At 41.3% G+C, this 24578-nt stretch overlaps 1 protein-coding gene across 2 annotated transcripts in view; it reads right to left on the bottom strand.

Annotated features, from left to right (window-relative positions):
* Positions 1-24578, bottom strand: part of RBMS3 (RNA binding motif single stranded interacting protein 3) — a gene marked incomplete at its 3' end in the record, with an annotated part of 459009 nt that overhangs the window by 351984 nt on the left and 82447 nt on the right. For both annotated transcript variants that reach the window (XM_082479353.1, XM_082479354.1), the window contains exon 2: positions 4885-5054. In XM_082479353.1, coding sequence (XP_082335479.1) covers positions 4885-5054 — 170 coding nt within the window. The remainder of the gene's footprint in view (positions 1-4884; positions 5055-24578) is intronic.

The raw sequence follows: 24578 nt of genomic DNA, 5'->3' as shown, positions 1-24578 counted from the left end.
AATAGTCCAGGATTTAAGTAAAGTAATGTGTGTATTTTCAATTAATAACCTCAGTTACATTATCCTTGGGGCTAGCCCTTTAGCAGAATCCAAACAGTGGCAGCCTGAATATTTATTCAGACGTTGCACAGGGACAAAACCAAGGATGTTCAGAATGCAATAAGAGGCTAAAATCTCACACTTGATGACTTGTCAAGGAGACAATCACCATACTTCCAGAAAAGAAAAAAAAAAACAACCACCAAACAACAAAAGCCCCAACCCAAAACCTTGAGTAATCTGCACAAAACATGGATCTAGAAACTATATATGCCTGAGCAGCATACAGACTTGCTCCTCTTCAAGTTTAGATATTTTTACTATTGTTGTCTTAATTAAGTCCTTAAATTTTACTCTGGACCACAAAGAAGTCAAAACTTGTTGAAGAGTGATGAGATAGCTAGTCCAAACAATAAGAACAAAGCAGATGCAAAAAGATTTCTGAAGGCGCATTATAGGCACAAGGGGGGAGGGCTAAATCAGGACAAAAACATATGTAAGTTTAAACTATCAGACACTAGAAGGTTGAAGTAGCTTTCTTTCAGACTATAGACTGGGCATGAAAAATTCATGACTGAATCAAGATGGACAGGGATTATCTTTTGAATACATGCCAATGTCTTAATAACGCAATGCACAAGGCTTTTTTAAAGTCATATGTTGTTCTTTTTAAGCCAACTTTTCTTTTCAAATTTGGGGGAGGGGGTGTGGGGCGTGGGGGATGAGGAAGAGATGGTTTATATCTCTTTTCCCAAATCGCCATTGTCTTCTCCAAAACTTTTTTTACCTTTTAAAAAAGTTTCGGGTCTAAGTCTTCTCCAGTGCAAACATGTAAGAAAAGACAGATAGAAAGACCAAAATCCTGAGAGACAGATTGTGAGTTTTTGAAATGAAAAATGTTTCAAAGTAATACAGCTCAAATGTTTAATTTGTGCGAGAGATTTCCCTCAATCTACCTCCACCGGGATGTAGTTAGTAAGAATGAGATGTGTCCAGTATACCAACAGGGGACTAAGCCATCTGCGTATGTTTTTAAGAGAATTTTTGAATTCTTCTGGATGAAATATAACATCATGCATGAAAATTAGAGTGACATATTATGAATATTTCGAAGATAATCATTTATGTTTTGCTTGTACAGTGACACACCCACCATGCACATTTTTCTGTCTATAATCTATAATTTTACATCTTAAGGTTGATTATCCTTCTTTTGGATGACAAGCATATTTTGACGGTGAAGATACATGTATAATGGTTTGTAATACTGCATCAGCAGAGACTGTGTACCTCAGAGAAATAAATGCTAATAATGTGATATTTTCTATTATTTTAATGAAATATTTTACAATCAAACTTTTAGTCTAATAAGTTCTGGTGATCAATATGATCACAGACAGGTATAAAGCCTCTTTTTTAAAAACCTCAAGAAAGGTTAAGAGAGGCCTAGGTCCATTTTTGGAAGTTGCTTTACTCGGTGTTTATGAAAATCCAGAAGATCATATATGTAAAAGAACAACATATTTCTGCTTGCTAAACATTCCTATTCACTCTATTTTAATGTAACCTTTGACAGAGTCATTGTACAAAGTCCCAAAAGACACAGCGCAACCTAACAGCTCCCCACTGCAGAAGAGAATTTGATGCAACTTTGCTGGACACACATTAAACAAAATACTGAGGATTAGAACCACACCAAAAGAAAATCTTCCAGCAGCAATTTTTTTTTTATTTACTCAGCTACTGTACAGCCTATGATGACTTGTTTTCCTTTAGTTATATGAACGGTTTGACAGATTACTGTGACAAGGTTACTCTTAAATTGATAAAAGGTTTGATAGTGTCGGAACATTTGTCAGAAATGTCTGACATCACGTGTAATGGACTCTGCACTTCAAGCATCAATGGTACTCCAGGCTGCTGTTTTCTGTTTAGTGTGCAATACACACCACCTAAAAACACACAGCAGACACACAGAAAAGCAGGCAGGATTCACCACAACAGCCGCATACTTGAACAAACAATTCTGATTAAACCATTTCTCCTCCGTAACCCACCTGCCAAAATGCAATTAAATACAAAATGTTACACTTCACTTAGAGTGAGACGTCCTTGCTGGAATAAACCTGGAAGTAGGATGGGCTACGATAAATGTACATAGCCATAAGTATTTCCAGCATTCCCTGTAGTTCTGAGAGAGAAATATTGCGGGTTTAGAACATTATTCCTCAGACCTGCCAAATGTCAGACATTGCAAGTGACAGTTGTATTGCTGGCAGCTTTGTCACATGCTACAGTGGAGGAAATAGGTTCAGAAGGGCCCATTTTAGGCACTGGCAGCTAGCCTTGGAGAACCAGCATCCGGGGCATAAGCTAGCTTTGCTGAATACCTCCCTTAAACGCAGCTCTCCAAAAATCTTGTACTGCAAAATAATAATATGGGGTCCGGATTGGAATTCAGTTTTTCACCTCACATCGTGTAGCAAATTACACTAATACTTCTATTCAGGAAGCTTAAGAGCCAGCACCTTCTGCTGTTTTGTGAATACCTGTTCGCATGAAGTCTTTAGCGGGTGGTAAGACCCCAGCCACGCAGGCTGAGACAGAACTCTATAGAAGACAACCATTTCTGAAGAGACAACGTACGTCTTGCTCACATAGCAGTAGATTGCTGCTATACAGACTGCAGTGAGGGCGGGGGAGAAGAGAAGGGATTTGGACCTTTGTCCACCTCTATCTACTGTGTAACCATCTGCAAAGGTAAAGAAAATGCCTTGCAATATATAACTTCAAAAACCTACATGCTGCCATTACAAATTCTTCAGATGTCAGCTTCCCTATATCATCTTTCCCTTTTGCTTTGATAAATACTTTTAATATTCTGAAAAAAAGACAGAACAACTGTCTGGTATCTCCCTGCTTCCATTTAGCCAAAGGATAGAAAATCAGCAAAACGAATGTCAGCATTTTTCTTAAAGAGCATCTGTTCACACAGGAACTCCACGATAGCAAGACAAAGCCCTCTAATCACAGACCAGATTAAGTTTAGTGGAGCGCATTAAAAATTTTGCCACAGTGCCAAAAGGAAGCTCTCAGATATTCGACGTGCACTTCCCGTACGCAGAGAATGGGTAGGGACGTGCTCTCTGAACTTCCATGATTCACGTAACACTGCTCGCACCACAGCCGACTTGGGCCTCACACCATGACTGCAGCGCTAAGCGCCAAAGCCGTGAAGCTCCTCTAGGAATAGTTAGTTCGTTCCCGATCAGCTGCTCGGCTGAAAGCATTTGTCTGAACTTGGAAAGGGTCAGACTGCAAGAAGATGTATGGCAAAATAGCTTTTTGAACGTCAGCAGACTACAGTCAATTTATACCTACTGAGGATCTGGCCCTTGAACTGGGATTATCTCTGACTGTCGCAAGCGGGAAGTGTCAATGAATGTAGTTTGTACAAATGTCAGACAGGTACACTCGCAATTCAGCTTGCATGAAATATGAAAAATCGCCAGCATGTTATACTCCTGTGAACAGTGAGGCAGTTCTGCCTGTAGCAGCTTTAGCAGGGGAAAGTCACAGGGAAGAGTTTCAAGCTCACGTAATTTTGCTAAAGTTCAGGTATCACTTCAGTAAGACTGCCAGACCCAGTCCTGGCCAGCCATGTCCACATAAAGCACACTTAAGGAAGCCTTTCAGCATTTTTGATCAAAATCAAGAAAGGCAGAATGCCATAAAATTGTAACATCCCATTAAATTGCTGCTCGTACTGCAAACTTCAAAATACCAGCCATTTGGATTCAAGTCGGTCGACCAGCCCCAGACTGTTCCTTTCTTTACCAAACTTCATTTATTGATCCTCATTTGAAAGGCTGATTTGTAATGAAAAATATCAGAGACGCTGCTGTCTTTCAGAATAGACTATTCCATGGCAAAACCACTGCAGTTCTGTGTCATAACAAGGGTGGATTTTTATTTTTCAAATCTCTCCATGTTCTTATTTCAACACAAAAAATGTGTTAGCCTAAATTTCACCCAGGCGATCTCTGGTTGGAATCTCAAACTGGATTATTCCCCTTCCATATGTCATCAATAATAATCAAGACTTTGGAAACCCAATCACGTTCTCATTTCTACTCATATTAGCCACTACATTCAGTCGAGTGAGGAGGGGTAAGCGGGTGCAACATTTTAGGAAACAGTTCTGTTGACGATGCATGAGGAGCAAAGAGCTCCTTCTTGCTGCCTCTCCAGTTTCAAAAGGAATAAAGCACAACTAAAGTGATATTTATCAGTACAATCTGCCAACATGACTCTCAGGATAAACAGGGAGGTAGAAGGTGCTACTTTCTACATCATCAGTTTTCAGCAGAACTGCAGTTAATTAGATGTACGCTACAAGGCCACCTTCAGTGAGTTTCATGCTTCTCAATCTTTGAGCCTAGCAATGTGTGACACAGCGATCAAAAGATGTGATAAATGACTGAGGTGGGAACACCCATGTTTGGTTGTGCACTGGGTTATGATTCACAGATCATTGTAACTATAAAATCCTGCCATCAGGGAGGTTTTCTTGCCATGCAAATTCTCATTTTAACATAAGAAAGAAACCAGATTAAAATAAGCATAAGTCAACGTGAAGGCCCCTCACCCCTCTATCCCCCAAAACTCATTACTGGAAGGTTTTCAACAGGCATTAATTAGCTGTTCAAACTAGAGGAATAATAGTTAACCTTTAAGTGCAGGAGGCTTCTGATGTCTTTTTTGTGGACGTACGTAAGTGTAAACTGAGAGGCCAGCTTTGACATTTTCCTGCCCAAAGAGATGGAGTATTTTAAGTGCACTTACGGCTGGCACAGCTTGATAAGGTCCTGGTCGGTGGTGCCGGGTGGAAGGCCTCGAATGTACAGGTTGGTTTTACTCAACTGCTCTCCGCTGCTGTTGTTGCTGCTGTTGTTGCTGCTGTTTGTGCTGGGGCTGGGAGGAGCCATGGGGTGGGGAGCTGGTGCATAGGACTGCTGGAAGGAAAACCAAAAAAAAAGGCGGTTACTGGAAAATAAAAGCATGGCAGACTCGTGTGCTTTACCCAGGTAACTCTAGAGCTATGCACGGAGGGATGCTTGTCCTGCTCTCCCTGCCCACCTCCAGCTCTCCCAGCGCCTGTGCCCATCCCCAGCCAGAAACGTCTTTGAAAACACAAAACAAGGCCAAGATTCTGGGTTTAACCATGGCTACAAAGTGTATCATTTTACTTTTTTTTTTTTTTTTTAATCTAGAATTAAAGTAGCTAGATTATGAGCCTATTTTATCCAGATGACAAAATAAAGCTCTGAAATGACAGATACTTGAGAGTAACTGGTATTAAAGAAGGAAGTTAAACACAATCTGCTTTAAGAATACGCTGAGACAAAAATAAGGAGTATCTAAGCCAAAGGTATGGGAGCTGATGCCAGAAGTATAGTAAGTCTTTTCTAAACATGAGGAGCATCCAGTACACACACAGTCAGGTGGCAGAGAGTTAGCTAGCCTGAGAGGGGAAAAAAATCCAGTGCAGTCTGAAAAGGCTGTGATTAGGGATGTCTTTCACAATAGAGAAACAGGGCTTGGAAAAGATGATCAGGTTAGGACCTCCCGCTCCCCAAACCTTACCGACTTCTGAAGAACCACAAACCACACACAGCAACTGAGCAATATCACTTAAAAAGGGAGGCATTCTCACAGGGAAAACAACACTCTCCCCTAACTCTGTGGTAAATACATGCCATGGAAGAAGAGACACGCAGGCTATAAAAATTAGCCAAGCACCTCGGATCTGGAGCAACAACAGGGAATTTAAGCTGCTGCAACCATCCCTGGCTCTCTGACCATCAACATATTTATTTGCCGCACAGAGTGCTTGTCAGGAGAATGGAGGAGTGGTTGAAAGGAGGAGGCCGTGTCCTATCACCGCTGGGACCTATGCAGAAAAGCGGAGATCCAGGGGAGAAGCTGGAGGAGCCGGGGGATGATACGGGCCAAGGCTGCGGCCGGGCAGCTGAGGGAACCAGAGTCAGAGCTCCAGGAACGTAACCGCCTGCTGAGAGGGGGGAAAATCCCATTTCTGCAAGCTGATCAGGTTATTCTGCTAGCAGTATGCGTGGTTACAACTGCAGGTAAATGTTGGGCCAATGCTAAGTTAACCATGATGTGCTAATGGACTAATAAAAGCAAAACATACACGATTTTCTTTATAGTAGCAATGACACTTTAGTGACTTCTAATATGCTCATTCTGCATTTAGGCCTTGAACAGAAGGCAATATTTAAGTCTGTGAGTAATTCTGATCACACTAATCAACTGCCCCTTTCATTTCAGTGGCCCTACTTCAGTGCTTATAACGATGCACACACTAAATCAGAGTCTCGGTAGATGGATATTTTTAAATTAGTAGCTCTAAACTCTTTCAAACAAGTCTGTTTACTTAGAAGAACCAAAACAAGTAGGAGAACATAAAGGGACCATCAGTGATAGGTGAAGCTCAGGGGCTTTGATGAAATACAGAAAGCATCACACTTGCAACGATGCCTTTTCTGCTGTCGTCCCTTCCTCCTTTCCAGTTTCTACCATTTAAACCAGGAGAGTGGGAACACACCATCAAGCGTCAGGACATCAGAATTCCTCTGCAATCTAGGCTGGCTGTAATGTGACTCAAGTAGGACTCATTAAAAGGAAAAATCAGTTTAATAGACAGCGCGATGGCCGTGCTAGGAAGTAATGACATTTGCTCTCATCTACAGTAAAAGAGAAAGGGCAATGAACTTCCTTCCCCTAGTATCTGTGTAGATGCTTTTGCTGACAATCAAAAGCACTTAATGTATACGGATCATATTTCTCTGCACACACATTTTATCACTGGGTAATCCCCACCCACCTGAGCTTCAATGTCATTCCCAGAAATAGAGAGCTGAAGCAGCAGCCCCAAGTACCAGCACAGGGAACCGCCTCGACCGAGCCCCAGTGCCGTGGGCACGGCCTGGAAATCAGCTCCACGCCACAGCCATGGCACGGCTGGGTAAAACTAAAAACTGCAGGCAGCAGTAATCTTCAACAAATACATAGTGAATCTTAAAACATCATGGCTGAAAGCTTATTTAAATCTTTGGGCACTCCAGGGCCATGGTAGAGGTAGATGCGATTGTGTGTAGCACACGTTTGGCTTTAGTGTATCAAGAGCTCGGGAAATATCCCGTGGCAATCTTGCATGCTTTGAGTTTAAAGTTTACATTGATAATGTAAACTTTAAAAAAAAAATATTAAAAAAACCTCAAGGTAACATTCTTACTGCTTTACTCCACACTTCCAAGTTTATCATACACACTGAATGCACGTAAATGATGTAAAGCAAGGACAGAATTTTCTGTAAGCCAATAAAGTGCTATGTACTTTAATTATTAATTGTTATTATTATATATGTCTTAGCAGGGGATAATGAGTAAATGGCCTATTCTCACACCAGCCTAACCTAATAAGCAAGAAAAAAACAAGTGGTAATATAACTTTGAAATACAAAGAACAATTTTCATTCTATTATAAGATCTTTATTCTCACACAGAGGAAAGCACTGGGGGCCTAATTCTAATTTAAGCTTAAGACATTTTATCCCTCTCAACCAGCTGAAAGGGGACCTAGAAGTGAACGTGAATTACATTTACACTGATTTTAAGGCCACAGCTATGAAAAAAAAAAAAAAAAAAAAAAAAGAGTAAAAGAGTCCTCAGTATACCCAGAGAATTAGGCCATGGAATAGGTGGTCTTTCAAACAAGAGCTGCTCAGAGAACAGGCACACACCAACACCAAGGTTCACAGCAGCATCCACAGAGATGCTTTAAGGGTGGGCAGAGAGGCGGTCATACTCTACTTTTAAGGATGCTGATCTTCTCAGAGGAAAGAGCACTGCTATACTCCAAACCCTCTTCACTAATAAATCTCAGCCACTGCAGCCCACGGTAATTTCCATGCATACCCAATGCCCCAGAATACCGTTGGCAGAAAGATTACAAAATTGCCTGTACTAGAGCTGATGACATCTTCTGGCGGGCTGCCAGACTAAAGGCTTCAGGTCAGAAGAAAGCTTTGAATTCTTGTTTCCTGAAGCCGATGTTTCCTGATGGCAGAAGTATGTGTTTTGCCTCCAAATGAGCAAAGGGTCTGGTTCGTTAATCTCGACGTAATAACTGGAGTGAAAGGATTGAACGACAACCTGATGACGATCCCAGATACGGACCACTTGCTACAGGATGCCGGACAATGCTAAAAGGGGCCACTGTCTGGGGAGACACGTGTGTACCCAACAGCAGAAAATTTGGGCCTTGTTCTGACATCGGCCCCCTCTGTGGCTGGGGGCAAAGCACTTAACTTCTCTGCCATGAGAGCCACGAGGCACACCGCTTTCCAGACTGGCTCAAAATACCCTGACACCAGCTGTAGAAATGTGGGAAAGACGTTCTGCCAACACAGCCGAGCGTAGGACCTGCAGCACTAGGAAAAAAGTATTAGGCAAAATCTACATGTTTTACTTCAAAAGGGAGCTGGAATTCAGAGCTGGCTTTGCTATTAATTTTTCAAATAACCAATGCAACCAATTCATTTTTCAATCCTCATACTTCATTATTCAATGGGGAACATGGAGGGAATGAACTGGTTTGTAGATCCTTCCAAGAAGCTTATTAATTTGGCATGGCTGGCTAATAGGATTTGTTTTCATCTTTGAAAAATGAATGAAATTTCTCCTTTTTCATTATTTAAAAGTAAGAAATTAATGTGCTTAATTCTTCTCCAGTCTCAGGAACGCACCCTTGCGCTTAAACCCTACCATTGAGCTCTCTGAAACAGTGTCCCACGCAAGTGCGCACAGCTGAGCATGAATAACGAGCTACCTTGGTGTTTCTTGCTCAATAACCCAGAAATACTGAACCAGAAGCCTCTTGGTTACTAAATGAACAACACTCCTCCTTCCAACATCCAACCTCCTTATGCAAGAACGGTATTTATCTTCCCATGGCAACCACAGCGCTCTTACGTAGTTTTTCACTTGTTGCAAGTTTAGTCTAAAGCATTCTTCTTCCAAAGCAAAACACTATTTAAAAAGACAAATTTCAAATATTTTTTCACATACAATTCCTTTTGGATGAGAATCACAGGCCCCAGATGCCAAGTTGTAGAGTCTGCTTTATTAGCAGCAGCTGGCTCCTTGGCAGGCTTCTGAGGCGGTTGGGCTTGTGGTTTTGGAGTGGCCTCAGAGCCTAGGATACAGCTGGACAGCTATGCTAATGGACTAGCCAATTTGTTTGTATTCACCTTTGGCTATCCCAAATTTGTACTCTTTTATCCACTTGAAAGTAAGGTCTTGGAAAGATTCCCCATTAACACCGATACGTTGACTTTTCCTATCGTAGCACATATTTTATATAAAAAAATGAGTACGACACACAGTCCTGCATTAAAACATGTGTTATTTAAGCAACTGTGAACATATACTATCCATTTCGCTCTGAACTGAGTGTTTTCCAGCTGCTAGATTCATCTCACTTAGAGCCCAATTGCTACACAATTCCCTTAGCTCCTGATTGAGAGAATAAAATAAGGCAAAGTAAATAAAAATAAATTGTGTAAATATCAGTTTACAGCTCACACTAGCAAAACATTGTTTTCTTTACACCCTACTGTACAAAGGAGTAATTTTTGAGAGCTGGAGGGTTCTTACTGGTCAATTATAGTAATGGTAAGAGGATGCCACCAACTTATTGGCCTGCTGATGGGATTTTGGAGCCGATTGAACAGCAAATCTCATATTAAGCAAAAGAAAATGATCATAGTTAAACAGAAAACAGAGACATAGGGCAAATATAATAAAAAGAATTAGATAAAAGCCACAGCAACTCTTCTGCCTTCAGTTGGCTTCCTCAGTGAGGTAAGCTGTATTTCTCATTCATAGCCAGGTGGAACAGAAAAGTGAATAAAAAATGAACATTGAACTGGCAACACAGAAACCTCGTGTCTTTTAGAAAGGCTGCAGTCAGGGGAGCCCGAGTCATAATTTCTGTCCTGAATTTGTAAGGCATTCGCTGGTCTTGCAGAAACCAGCCATGACTATTGTCTAGCTCCCACGTGGCCAACGGAGGCTTGGAAGACAGAGCTCTTCTTGGACGCTTCCCTATATACACAGACCTTTCCCTAGACATCTAAAAGAAAACAAACAGATGTAATAGTGGACCTATTTTCTAACCTCTCTGCACAGTGACAAAGCTTCCTGGACTGTTTCTGTAGAAGCAACAACCCACTGCTTGGCAATGTTTTCCATTTATAAAGGAATGGCACGAGAAAATGTAAGTAAACTCAAAAGATGAAGACAGACAGTGAAGTTCAAAGTCTGCTCTATCACAGTCCTTTCAGTCAGGAAAACCAGAACACACCTCAAGAGGATTTTGATTTCTCTGAATCACTTCCAAGGCCTTTAAAAGTGATTTGGTGGATACCAGAAGACCGGTGAGTCAGAGCTGCTGGGTTACGCTCTCTGTACTGCCACTATATCACTGTGCTACCCCAAGCGAGTCATTTAGATTCCTTATGTCTCAGTTTACCAATCTGTAATGATTCTTCCTTACCTTTTCAAGGCTTATATAATGGTCTGTGATTACTGGATGAAAGACGCTATCGAGGACTGCAATATTACTTAAAGATGGGGAAAATATTATTAAAATTTAACTAAACAACCAAAGCTATTCCTAACTCTTGCAGATAAAAATGATTTCTGCATACAATGATTTTGCTACCCTGTATCTAAACTGAATGAACAAAATAATTTTAAAGCTTAAATAGAATGCCAATCCAATCAGCTTTCTCATTAAAAAATAATTATTTTTATGTTATTTTTTAAAAAACCCAAACTTAGAATTATTCAATCACAATGCTCTCCTGCTCATGCTTCTTATATACATTGAACTTTTTTTTTTGTTTCATTCTATTCCAAACAATATCTTTAGCCCATAGGAAAAAGGTGTCGTGTTTTGCTTACCCTTTCTTTTCACGTAGCAAAAAAAGATTACTTGTGAAAAATGACAATTATGAAAAAAAAAGTAGTCCTCCAATAGACACAGCAGTCACTCAACAGATTAAAATTGGCATTTGATGGGTTGATAAGATGCTTTGAGATCTTTGTTTCACACACAAAGCTGTTGAAATTAGTAGGCTTAAATACTCCTGGGGCTTACAATTTCCTTGAACCTGGCACAAAGCACAAGAGCTCCATAAAGCATAAGCTCAGGAAGAATTTGGCTCAGTTTTCTCTGTTCTAAAATGCTCCTCTTCCAAATCAGGACTGCCTAGCTTTTAGCATTTCATAAGCACCTACAGGTAGACAATATATAAGAAGCAAGGTATTAAAGGGAAGAGGAGTAAGCCCTTTATTGGACAGGACCTGCAAAGTATGTCTCATTTTATACAATTTCCTGCATTAAAATGAACCAACCAATAATAGCAATTGAGTATTCTTGGCTATCTTTAAGAGCAAAAAGCGTTTAGCAACCATTAGCCGGGGTGATATACACCACAAGCCTGAAAATTTTTTCACTAATCACAGTATCTTCTATTTCCACTAATCACAGTATCTTCTATTTCCACTAAGAGTGACTGAAATATGTCAATATGTACATCACTCCATTTCCCACCATTACCAATGGGAAACTTCAAAAGCAAATTGGTGAGGTGGAAAGCGGCTCATTTTGAAGTACGATGGAGTTTAAATAACCAAGTGGAATAGAGCACAAATCATTAGGATAGACTGATGGTCATCTTGCCCAAGGGTGAACAGGTCACAGTGAAAACCAGCTCAAGACAAGGAACGGCACAGAGATGAAGAGCATCGTTTGCAGACAACGCCCTGGCCATTGCTGCCCCGTGGGTTTTGGTCATCAAACAGATGTAAGCTGCAGAGCCTCCAACCTCAGCCCTTCGCCCTCTCCTCCCTACACATTGCTATACCAAAGATAAAACTACTCATCCCTCGTAAGCGCTCTTCTGTTTAGTCGCAGACTGCCTGTCGCTCTGGACTAAACTACAGCCACTTTCCTGAATGTGGAGCTTCTTGCATCCAGACAGGAGGGTACAATTTAGTCCGTAGCACTAAAAAGCCAAAGGCTAGGAGTAAAAGCTATGTCACCAAATAAATATTTTCCAGAGCAGAAAATAACCTTCACAGCCTTGTCTCCTCCCATTTATTTCATGGCAGGAGGGTCCCATGACAGACCATTCCTGTGGCATTTTTTATTTCTCAGCAAGGGAGAAGAATTCTTTCTATAGATAAAGTATTTTGGCATTTTGGCAAACTCGTAAACAATAACCTATATTCTTTGACATAAATTAGTGTTATTGCTTCATTATCCAATCCATTCATATTTTATTGATGTACTGAGACTAAATGTGAACAGAATCTAGATCTTAAAAATACTAAATCTGGGCAATCTGGACAATAAAACATTGCAATTCCCCTAATAAGAATATTTTAGAACACAGATCAAAATAGGACAGCCATTACTGCCTGTGATACAACAACTTTGTGGTTAAAAAAAAACGGGAGGGGGGAAATGACAAATTTAAGCAGAAATGATTATTTCTGTTTACATTTCCATGTAGGCAATTTTTGGGCAACAATGATGAGTTGTCGGTCCATTTGAAGGTTAAGAATAAAAATGCAGATCAAAAGGCTGATACTTAACTTTCCAAATGTTTGCAAAAACAAACACAGTTTTGGTTCTGAGAAACTAAATTTACTCTCTGGGTATTTGTTTACATGTGGCAGACCAAAAGTGTCTTGGAAATGATATGTAGGAGCCACGTGCTTCATTGCATTGCTTTTCTACACACAGTCCACACATACCACAGCACCACCACTGGTGTGAGAATCCGAGTATAATAAAAGCCCATCACATGAAACTGAACTTAAAGCACAGAACAAAACCAAAACATTGATATCATCTCTTCTCTCTCCACCTCAGAATTTGGTGAGCAGAGATCAGAAGCAGATGTGTTTTCATTGCGCAGAATGAAAGCCCAACCAAAAAAGTTTTTCAAAATCCAAAACAGGTTTCTTCAGTTTGTCTTTCTTATGGAAGAAAGAAATGGGAAACCTGCCACTGTTGATGTGAACATCGGTGGGATAGAGAAAGCAGGAGTGGCAGAGCTTCCCAGGAATGGCCCCCTTCATCTCCCCACATCACCACAACAATCTTTTGTAGATGTGTACAGGGAACCTCTGCCCATCCACCCACTGCTATATAAAGATGAGCTATGCCTCCCCCCCCGCAGCTAAAGGAATCCGCGGAACACAGAGTCTGGGAAAGGTTTGTCCCAAAGATAACAGCGTGACACCATCAGGACAGAATTTGGGGCATTCCATAATAGCCGGAGTACATGTTTTCTTCAGGGCCCCTTGGGCTACAGCAATGCACTGCTCCCAGGCCGGGGGCCAGAGGACACCCACGGAAGGTATGAGCCATCACAAACCTCACCACATTTTTGCTTCCAGTGCAAACTCCTCTAACAAGTTCATGATAGCAAATAGCTTTTAAAAAAATTGCTCATACAAGTCATTACAATTGATACCCAATTCTTCGCACAGGAAGGAACCAACCTCACGAGACTGATGTCTGTAATGTCATTTAAAGGACAGCTAGGAAGCCCTCTGAGAGTAAGCTGATACAGCTGGGACGAGGATCGGACGGTAGCGGTTAGGATTTCGGTGTCAGCCTATGGAGGTAGTTGGCCAAGGCGGTGCTGGGCACCTTCGTGCTTGTGACAGCCCTGAATCCTGAACCACGAAAGGCTGATGGAGGCAGGGAAGCTGGGGTGGCCACGCACGGGGCTCACCGCAGGCAGAGCACTGCAGGAGGCAGCTGGGTCTGAAACCACATGTTTAGGAACCTCTCTGTCCCATTCTAGGTGCTTCTCTACATCCTTAAAAACGAGTTGTCTATGTGAAAGAGTGAGTTTTATAGTGAAATCACCGTTACACATGAGCTAGGAAACTGTTTGGGTCCACGTAAAGACTGAAGTGAAGGAATGGGTCTGCAAACCTTAAAAGGAAATCGGTAATGAGATGAGCTGCAGATCTTCATGAGGACAAAGGCAGCTTTGAGCATCACACTACCAACATCCCAGGAGCCCACAAAATGTTAGGTACCTGGGTAGGTGAGCGAGATTTACCGTGACACATTTTGGGGTTTAAGGACTTCCATTTTCAGCTAGTGTCACTAAGTGCTTAAGCTCATATGCTAAGGAAGCTGAATACAGATAAACACTCTCCACGCTGTTACTGTAGATTCTGGTGTCTTATAAAATCTCTATTTTCTCTAGATTCCATCCCTCAGACATGGGATGTGGTGTGGGAAATGCTATTTCATTTTCTTTGATTTAACAAGCATCTACTATAAGTCACGTTTAAATTTTCTTCCAGACATCAGTTAAATCTGCTTGAGGCAAAATTTACCAAGTAAACTAAATAATTAATGCAAAAATATAGAACCTCGTTATTCTGTTTTGGAATTTTCAGAATTGCACTCAAGTTACTTACAGCAGTTTCTACCGTATTCCTTGAAATTCAACTTTCTGTAAATGATATAGGTTTTGAGGATTAATTTACTCAAGCATGCTCTATGAATGTGTAAAAAAACCCGAGTGCTATCTTTTTGAATCTATGAAATAAAATATTTCCTTTTTTTTTCCTCCATTCAAACTTTTATTAGGAAATCATATGTACCTTAGGCTGAGTTGAAACCTGAGCACTAAACCCTCAGGATACATCCTATATTCACACCAAACGCAGACTGAGGCAAAAGGTATTAACCGACCAGCCCACCCTCAGGGGTACTGGACCACCTCTGTAACTAGCTGTCACAGCAGTTATTGCCTACCACGCACCTTGTTGTCATCACTGGTGGTCCTGGGAATGGACTACTAAATGATGAAAGTCTCCTCCTAAACTTTATAATACTTAAAGTCACCGGAAGATGACAACTACATCTTAGCAGCTAGTGAGATTTTGATGTGTGTTTTCACTAGAATGTAAATACAATCATGAACTTTTCCGAAAAGTAAAAAAAAAACTTCAGAAAGTCCACTTTGCTTCGAATCAGTGAACCTGAATATGCATAACCCTGCCCTGCTGGGTTAGACACAGAAAAGACCCATCATTTCTTACACTGTAATCCAGTGTTATTCAGCAAGTCCTTTCCCTCCTAATTCCTACTTCTTTCTTCAACGTGTCCACCATCTCTGGGTTTTAGCACTTCTCAAAGCAGGAAAAAAAAAAAGAAAGAAAAAAGGCCTAAATTTACTATGGTATAAGTTCTCAGTCTCTTCCCATTTCTTCAACAACAGATTGTGCTTCCGTGCTTGTCCGAAGTTTCAAATGTCATTTGACTCATGCGCTCAGAAATGTTGACTCAATTAGAATATCCATACAAAACTAAATTGCAGTTTTGTAAAAGTAACCTTTTTTTCTTCAGTAATCCCTTTTCTTTTTGATACGCTTAGAATGGCTCATAACCAGTTCAGAAATGTAATTGCATCATAACAACTTTCCTTTCTCAGTTCCCTAAAATCATCATTATTTTCTGCTAAATGTTGTGGGATGATGAGCCAAATATCTTGCTAACATACACAGATTCAGCTGAAGACGTTTCCCCCAAACCATTTTGGGCTTTGTGCCATGCACTTTTTCCATATTGTGCCTAACAACACAAAGAAGCTGAACTGGTGTGCACAGATCCGAGAGGTAAAGAGCCGTGCAATGTGGGGACTCAGCTGCTTCGTTACACATCTGTGTAAAATCCAAGGGAACACTAATTGGGATAATGAGGTACTCCTGTTGCAAGCAACAGGAATTCAAAGTAACAGGATACATGTTAAAATTCCTGAAACAAACCAGAAAGTTGGTGGTTTGGTTTTTTAAAAAAGATATTCTAACACATACATCTCTATTTACTATGTTTTTCGTCCAAATTATATATTTCTTGATAAACAAGAGCTTAAATTTCCTTCTGCACTGTAACACTGCCTCCAATCTCTTCTGTTAGCTTTCTGGCTCTTTGACCTTTTAATATTCTTCATTCACGCATGATTTATTTTTTAAGTCTGCATTTTTTTCTTTGAAAAGAAGATGTATTTGAAGTCATTTGAAATGTTAAAACAGGATAAGTAAAATAAGAAAGAAAGTCTCCTTAATACATTTCCTTAATAAAAGTTGTACCAAGCTTTAGATCAGAAGCTTGAAGAATGTTAGCGTGTAACAATAAGGTTTATATTTCAAATCAGATACACATGAATATTCTAAAAATCTTAATACCACTGTCTCAGACTCATGTGCACAAAGCGTTGAGCAAAAAAGGGAATTCAAATCTAAAATGAAAAATACTTTACGTCACAAACCAGAAGAGTGACAACTACAATCATTTCCAACAAAGCCATATTCAGATTGTAACAGTAACGTGCTGTGTTACCAGCTGGAGCAGAAATTGGTTAGGAACACCAGGGCAACATCTACGGGCACACTGGATGCAAAAGGAAGACTAAGGAGAACGCTTGACTGCTGCTGAACAGGGCAGGGGACTAGTGACAAAGGACACGGAAGAGACAGGGGCACTTGGTGCTTTCTTTGCCCCAGTCTCCACTGGCAAGGTCTGCTGCCAGGCCTCTCGGGTATCGCTGCCTTAGGATTAGGGCTTGGGGGGAGAGCTGCTGCCCCAGAAGACGACTGTTAAGTTAGAAACTACTCCAGGAAGCCATTTTTAGGTTACTCAACGACGACTGCAAGGGAGACAGCCAATGTCACCATGAGGCTGCTCTCTCGCATCTTTGAAAGGCTGTGGCAACTGGAGACATCAGGATGTTCCTGATGACTGGAAAAAAAGGCAAACGTTACGCTTGTCTTCAAAAGATGGGGGATCTGGGCAACTGCAGGCTGACCACAGCCTGGCAAAACTACAGAGCAAAGCCTCTTGGGACCTGTGCCTAAGCACATGAGGGACAAGGTGACCGAGAGCATCCAGTATGGATGAGCAAGGGCAAATAACACTTGGGCAACTTGCTTGCCTTCTGTGTTGAGACAACTGGCTCTACAGATCGTGGGAGAGCACATGCTGTTTACCTTGACTTTAGCAAGGCTTGCAACATGGCCCTCCATAGCATCCTTACAGCCAAGCTGAGGAAGACACGAGCTGGAGTGATGACAAGGAGGATGAAAAGCTGTCTGGAAGACTGGGCTTGAAGGGGAGCTGTCGATGGTTTGAAGCCTAACCGGCAGCCATGCACAACCAAAAGATTGATACTGTGGCCGGCCATGTGGTAAGTACCATCAGCAACAAGCTGGACGATGGGAGGAACTGCACCCTCACTGGTGTAAGTAACAGCAAGCTGGGGAGAGCGGTTGACTAACTGGAGAAAAGGGCTGTCTTAAAATATTAATATCTGTACATCCAATGCCGTAAGAAAGAACTACTCGACACAAAACTCCTTCACCTCACGCATTATGTACGTTAAAAACCCTCCAAGTTTACTTACAGAACAAATGTCTATTAAGTGATTTCTGCAGGTGCAGATATATCCTATAATCAAATTCAACTGCACACAAAGGATTTACTAAAACTGAGACATCTGAACTTTATTCCTTTGCTATGCTTTGACCTCAAGTTTAGTTCATTTGCTAAAGTCATTATTAAACAACAATGTTCCACACAGATTTCAGCAGCAGTAGTATTTACATTAATGCAATATCCTTGGGTTAATGGAATTAGAAATGCTGCAAATCCTATTCCTCGGCTTCTTTGAAGATCTACAGTGCAGTCTAAGGAAACACTGTCTAAGAAAAAGTAGTGCCGTTTTAAAGGCAGCCTGGTTCTCAATCATTTGAAATTAAATAACCTGGCAGATCTTTAAAAATCTCTGAGACTAAAAGATATGCAGTTAATGCCACTGCCAGCTGCCATCAGCTAATCAAAGTTCAATTTTGGCAAGATTTTAAATTAAATGCACTCCTAGTTTTAACAAATAGATTTTTTTTTACCTTCTTCTTAAAATGGGGAAGGCAATCTGACTCCCCTAATAATATTAAGTCATAGCTCCCAGTGGGCAGTGTACTCAGACCAGGTACTCAGAGTATCTAGGCTCAATCTCAGCCATTAAATGTCGCACACAATAGACCTGAAGTGGTAGCTACAACTTAAGCCTCAATTTTGGGGAATTTGGCCCAAGAAAACTTGAAAAATAACTTCTTCAGTGACCTTAAAACTGCAACGGTATACTGAAAGACATCCGCACAAATACTGCAGGTCCCCAAGGTGTGTCTGAGGACAGCTGTAGGACTGAATCCTACTTACAACACAAGGAATTTAACTATCGCTAAATAACTCGGCAAAGGTTGGAGTCTTGTGGAAAGCAGAACATATCCAATCAAGTATTTAAATGACCACACGGTAATGATTACTTACACAGGATCCAAATTCAGACTGCACAGGCTCACGAAGAAGTCCAATATTTCCTAACCTCTCACCCCTTTACTGTATAACCTTAACTTCCTTTAACATAACTATCAGAGTCTGATAACAGAAGCTGACAGTTACTTTCTGTAAGAAACACCACATTTGGGAAAACAAAGAGCTCACCTAGCAGAGAGCTCTACATTTGGGAGTTGCTAATAACAGGTGTTTTGGGAAATGGCATAAGAAACACAAGCATAGAGTTATTATTCCCAGTACCCCTTCCACTTTGAGATTTCCCAACCAGAGGCTGCACAAAGACCATCGACCTAACACATACCAAAGATCCTACCTCTTCCATGATCTGGCCCATTTTAGACTTTAATCCTCAAAAACCTCTTTGTGGGAATCAGCTTTAGAATTTAATTTGATATTAAAGAAAAAAAATCCTTTTATTTTAAAGCTGCCACCAAAATAATTTGATTGGTGCCGCTTTCCCCCCATTCTTGTTTTACAAGAAAAATTTTGCAGTGGTTCTTTTTCTTCTTACCATTCAGAACGTTTTATGTGAAATTCTGTCATACTATATCCCATGTCTCACATGGGTAATCCTCAAAAACATGAGGAGGTGGCAGCCAACCAGTCAGGGGATTGCTATCACATCTTTTTGCAAGTAAATAGAAACATTGTTGACATGGTGATGCATGTGCCAAAATACAGAGTCAGATTATTAAAAGTGCTAGATGTTTTTAGCACACTTTGAAAAACAAATGTCTGTATTCACAAATACTTCTTCTTAGGGATTTCTCCTAAAAGGAAAACAAGAAAAAGGGAATCCTAGACTAAAAACATAGAGCTACTCTAGATACTCTACTGGTGTTAAATATCTGTGTTATCCCTCATATGACTAATGTGTTGTTTGCAATGGCTTGCCATTAAACGTCCTCTCTTGAACCTCGGCTAATGCAGCTCTTGCACGGCAAAAAGTCCTCCCATGAAGGAAATAACTTATTATCAGGTTATTATATATTTTATTGAGGTCTATTTATCATTACAATTCCCTCATCCTACCACCCCCAACGGACAAAACTCGGCTGCGCAGGAGGAAATACACGCAGTAACGTGGCATCCCTGGGACGGACCCTGCCATAGCTTCCTGCTGCCATACAGAGCTGGGCTCTCCCTGCCCCTGTCTCTGGCTCCCTGTGCTCAAGACCTCACCCCGCTCCTATGCCGTATTCTGGAAGAGCCCTTTGTAGCCAGCAGACCTTTGACAATCTGGCAAGGGTCGCCACAATTTAAAAGTTCGTTTGCGGGCTGTATACTGAGGGTTTCTGAGCCACAGGTGGCCTCCTGGCATCCTCCTCCCTTTCTCTCTGTCGCCCCTTTGTCTCTCTCCCCCCTTCTAGACATCAGCAGCTGCATAAAGATGCTTCAGAGCATCTAGAAGGACAGGAGTTGTTCAGGCTCTGATGGTGAAAGCGACAAGTACAGGTGAGGGTCAATATGCAGAGTGATTCCTGCAATTAGTAACATAGCTCTGCAAAATACAGCAATGGCTATGAAGTTACACGTATGCATTCATTACATTTCTCAGTCTCCATATCATACATTTCTTCAGCAAAGAAGCCATTTTTTCTTTTCTCATTAACGCTTTTTACAGTCTTTCGTAATTCTTTTGCAGGAAGCTAACTAGTACATTAACACAAGCCAGGAAAACAAGACACTGAAATATTTCTCCACCCCCCCCCAAAGCCATCGAGTACGATGACACGCAGTATATAGCCTGGTTTTCCTTAAAGCACTACCCTCCAGAAGCGTTAACTGCCAGATTTCTGCAGCGACAGTCTGCAAGGCTAAAATTAGCAGGCAACACCTTCCCTTCCACCTCATCACATGATAGGAAACAAACATAAATAGGGAAATACAATATGTTCCTAAAGGTGGAGTCTGAATACTTTCATCCTCATAACAGTTTAGAATTAAAGGACACTTACACAAGCAGCTTCTCGTCATATGTCATCTGTTCCTAGCATTACAATTCGCTTTCTGCGTAGTTAAAAAGACGACCACCTCTAAATATGCTCCTTTACGACCCAGTCTGGCCTGAATCAAATTACTTCATGTCTATGCTACAGACAAATTGTCTTATTAGGCACCACTATGTTACCAGACGCCTATTTATTCTCTCACCCTTCTGCATAGATAACACAAACCTTTCCGTGGATCTCATTGATATCTCATTGATAACTGTTATTCTACATTTCACCCAGGAGTACCACAAAGTCCTTCGGCAGCCTATATCCCTCCCTCCTGCAGGACTGAGGTGCAACTGATGGCAGGCTGGGTGGCAGGGCTTGGAAAATTAAATACCAAATCATACTCCCCCACCCCCCCCTCCGCAACAGTGCTGTGCAGTCCTCAACAGCCATGCAAAGCAGCCATGGCCCTTCTTTTGCAAAACCTTGTCCAGAGGACACATGTAAATTTATTTAAGTATTTATGTATTTGTTATTTATGTATTTAAGTCAGTTTGCTACTTCAAACACAACAAAGGTTAGAATTAAATCTGCTGAAGTTGCACCACAGTCTGCACACAAAAAGAAAGTGTAGCCAAATTACCAACTCATTTAGGACCTTTATTTCTCCTGCATCAAGGGGGCAGGGATAGTCCTTTGCACATACACAAAACCCCAGACCTATGTCACAGCGTTGCATGACACGCCATAGCATACCACAGGAGCACGTATAGCCAATACGATCCAACATACGCAACGCTCTGACAACCTGCTTCTAAGCTTATCGTCACCTCGCTGGCTCAGTTCTAGCTCAGCTCGACTGTCTCATCTACTCCTCTTGCTGCAGCGGAGTGCCTGTGGCCGAGGAAAAGGGATAACTTCTCCCTGAAGCAGGGCTCTGGCTTGGCCACGAATTCCCAAGGCAGCGCCCTGGATGCGCTGAAGCCGCAGCGATTTCAGCAGACGTGAGGTAGGGAGAGGCAGAGATTTTTCTGCAAATCCCCAGGGATCGGACTGCTTCTATTTTGGTATTCCTAATTACAAACATCACTATTTTAGGTCCTAAAACATTCTGAGCTTTTTTAAAATTAGCCACAGCATTTTACTTGAAGACGCCCTGGCAGCGGGCAGCTCCGCAGGCTAAGCAGCCTACTTGCTAAAATAGTGTTTTATCAGCTACTCACTTGATCGCGATAACATTTCTGACAGTTTAAACTTAGAGTCCCAATTTAAAGACATCTTAAAAAAAAAAAAAAAAAAAGGGCTTCTAGATTAGCGGTTCTCACCCAACATCCCAAGTTTGTGAACTGACCTTGATGTTTACGAAGAACCATTTACGCCAACAAAAGGGAATTAAAAACAAACATGCAAAAAAAACCCCTTCCCCTGCCACAACGGCTAAGGAGCAAACAAGGCCATCGCCATCGATTCCTTTCAAGCCATTCATCAAACTACTGGCAACAAAAATAAGGCCCAGCTTCGTTACAAACAGAACAATAAAGAAAAAGGAAGTTGAAAATTAAGGAAGAAATGCTCACAGACAATAGACGGGTTTAAGGGTTTTTTTATTTATTTTTATGTCAACAGACCAGGCACCAGGGTTTTCTTCGCTGCACTGAAAAATTACTAACAAAAGTACTAACAAAATTATGTGGCTGTTTCTGATTAATTTCATGACTTTGAATTTCAAGTGGTTCTCAAAATATTTTATTATTTATCAGAGCTTTTTAAAATATATACAACATTCATTAATGAAACCAGGACAGGACAAACCACTTTCATCTTCAGAAGCAGTAGCTGATCGTACTCAAACAAACATCCAAATTAGCTTACTTTCCCTCCCTGTGATTCTATCATTCCTATTTACAGATTTTTAAAATGAGCTCATCTTCCTTGAAAAGCAAAAGCAAAAAAAAAACTCTACAAAACAAAAATCCACCACCAACAAAAAATTCTCAACCCTTTCTCCAACCTAAGCCCACAAAATTTGCCTTCAACCGCCAAGGACTTAAGAATGCCTTGCTGTATTTATTAGCTACAGGGTGGCCTCAGTTAGGAGGTAGACACAACATCAGCTCCATTCCCCATCCTCTGCACCCTAAGAGGCAGACACCCCTCCCACGACGCTACGGTCCAAGGGCTTGGTCAGGCTTTCATCGTCACCAAGGAGGAACACCGCTAACGCGCAAGGACCGACACATTTGCCGGGGGGGGAGGTGAGGCCAGTGAGCAGGGGTGGACTAGGCAGAGATGCACAGAAGTGCCCCATCGAGAAGGGGATGTAGACCACCGGGATCTCAGCACAGCATCACTCAGCTGAATCCCGCTGCCTTCCAGCAGTACCTGATTGCCCAAACCACGACACCGATCCCTTCTTCACATCCTTCACTTTCCACCGGAGCGAAGACTCTCCAAAATGAATGTGGATGGTGGGGCTGGCGTTTTGCATCAACTAATAAATTTTACAGCAATACCAGTGGCGTGACAAGGCTGATAAGTGATTACCAAGATGCCTCATAAATCAGTATCACCATATTTTGAATTTAAAGCAATTAAGGATATGAAAGGAGAACCTTTCTTCAGGGAAGGTAAATATGGCAGTATAGAAGGTCTTTTGACATCTAGTACCAATGTTAACACTTCCACATGAAGCCAAGTAGCAGGATAATTATCCTTTCTGAAGATCTGGTGGCATTGCTTATGCCAGCAGGTTAATTTTCTCTATTTTCTAAGCTCCTTGCAGTGATCCACTGGTGGCTGATCTCCCTCTCTAAGCTGACAGTTTATCCAAATAACTGACACTATTGTTGTTACCATTAAAATAGCTTCCATTCAAGCTGCCATTGTTTAACAGCCATGGTCTGTGTATATAAAAAGAAAACCCTTTAAAATTCATTTCGAAGATGTCTGTTAGCCCAGGAAATATTTAACAGCAGCAGTAGCTATGCAACAAGAAGGTTAAGCTAGTTAGCGTTTGTGACAATTGCACTTAGCTATTCTATCCAATGGCAGGAATATCCTTGCATCTATCAAGGGAACAGATTTAGTAAGAAACTGCACACAGCAAGAAATAAATGAGAGATGCAGGGAAAACTCGTATTATTGTGGCATCTGCTAGAGCTATTTTAGAACGGTGTCCCCCTGTGCTGCTCTACTGATGGGCTTGTGAGTATTCACTAAAATTAAAATCCATTTCTCAGGCATTCGTAAATAGGCCACAAAAACTTAGCAAGTCTCAGAGTTTTTTTTAAGGTCCCATCATTTTCTCCATCCATTTAGAAAATGTTATAGCCTATGCTTTGCCATAGCCTTTGTGCCCTGGACCTCCTTGTGGGAAAGGCTCCGCACTTCCCTCCTTTTCTGCCAAAGAAGATATTCCTTGTGGTGCGTCCTCAGCCCTCTTGCATGTAGGGTCAGTCTCAGGAAGAGTTTCCCCTGAGGGCTATTTGTTCCTCACACCAGACTTTAGTATTAAAACCAAAATTTTTGTAAGGACAAAGGAGGTTCTCTCTTCCCAATGGCTTTGGGCATCCAATTTGCTTAAATCCATGTGAAACCCCTGGTTCACCTTCTGCTTTGCCTATGCACAGGTACTCCTTGCACAGGCAAGGCCAAATATTTACGTCCTATCATTTTTAGTTTTTTTTTAAAGGGCTTACTCACTGCCACACGAAGCAGAGTCCACCTCTTTTCCAAGCAAGCTGTTCAACTCACCAATGTTTAATTAAGTTTCATCTCCCATTAGGATGTGGCGGTCTGACCAGACAACCAGAAAAACATAAATGCAGAAATGGCTTCGAGCAGGATCGCAAGCCCTCTGCTCCCCTTGGCAAATCTGAGCTACTCACACAGGCACGGAAATAATTGAGGCGGTGTGAAAACATACTCAACCGTGAGAGCAAAGGTTGTGTAAATTCAGCCACAACTAACTTCTAGAAAAATGCATATACCATCTCTTACCCTGAGTTTTAATTTTTTTTTAGTTGGAGTTACATGCTAGGGCAGGGTCTATATTAC

Source organism: Vanellus vanellus (assembly GCF_965231255.1).
Source record: "Vanellus vanellus genome assembly, chromosome: 2".
Taxonomy (NCBI): Eukaryota; Metazoa; Chordata; class Aves; order Charadriiformes; family Charadriidae; genus Vanellus; species Vanellus vanellus.
The sequence above is the reverse complement of the archived record's forward strand: the minus strand, read 5'-3'. Positions and strand labels throughout refer to the sequence as shown.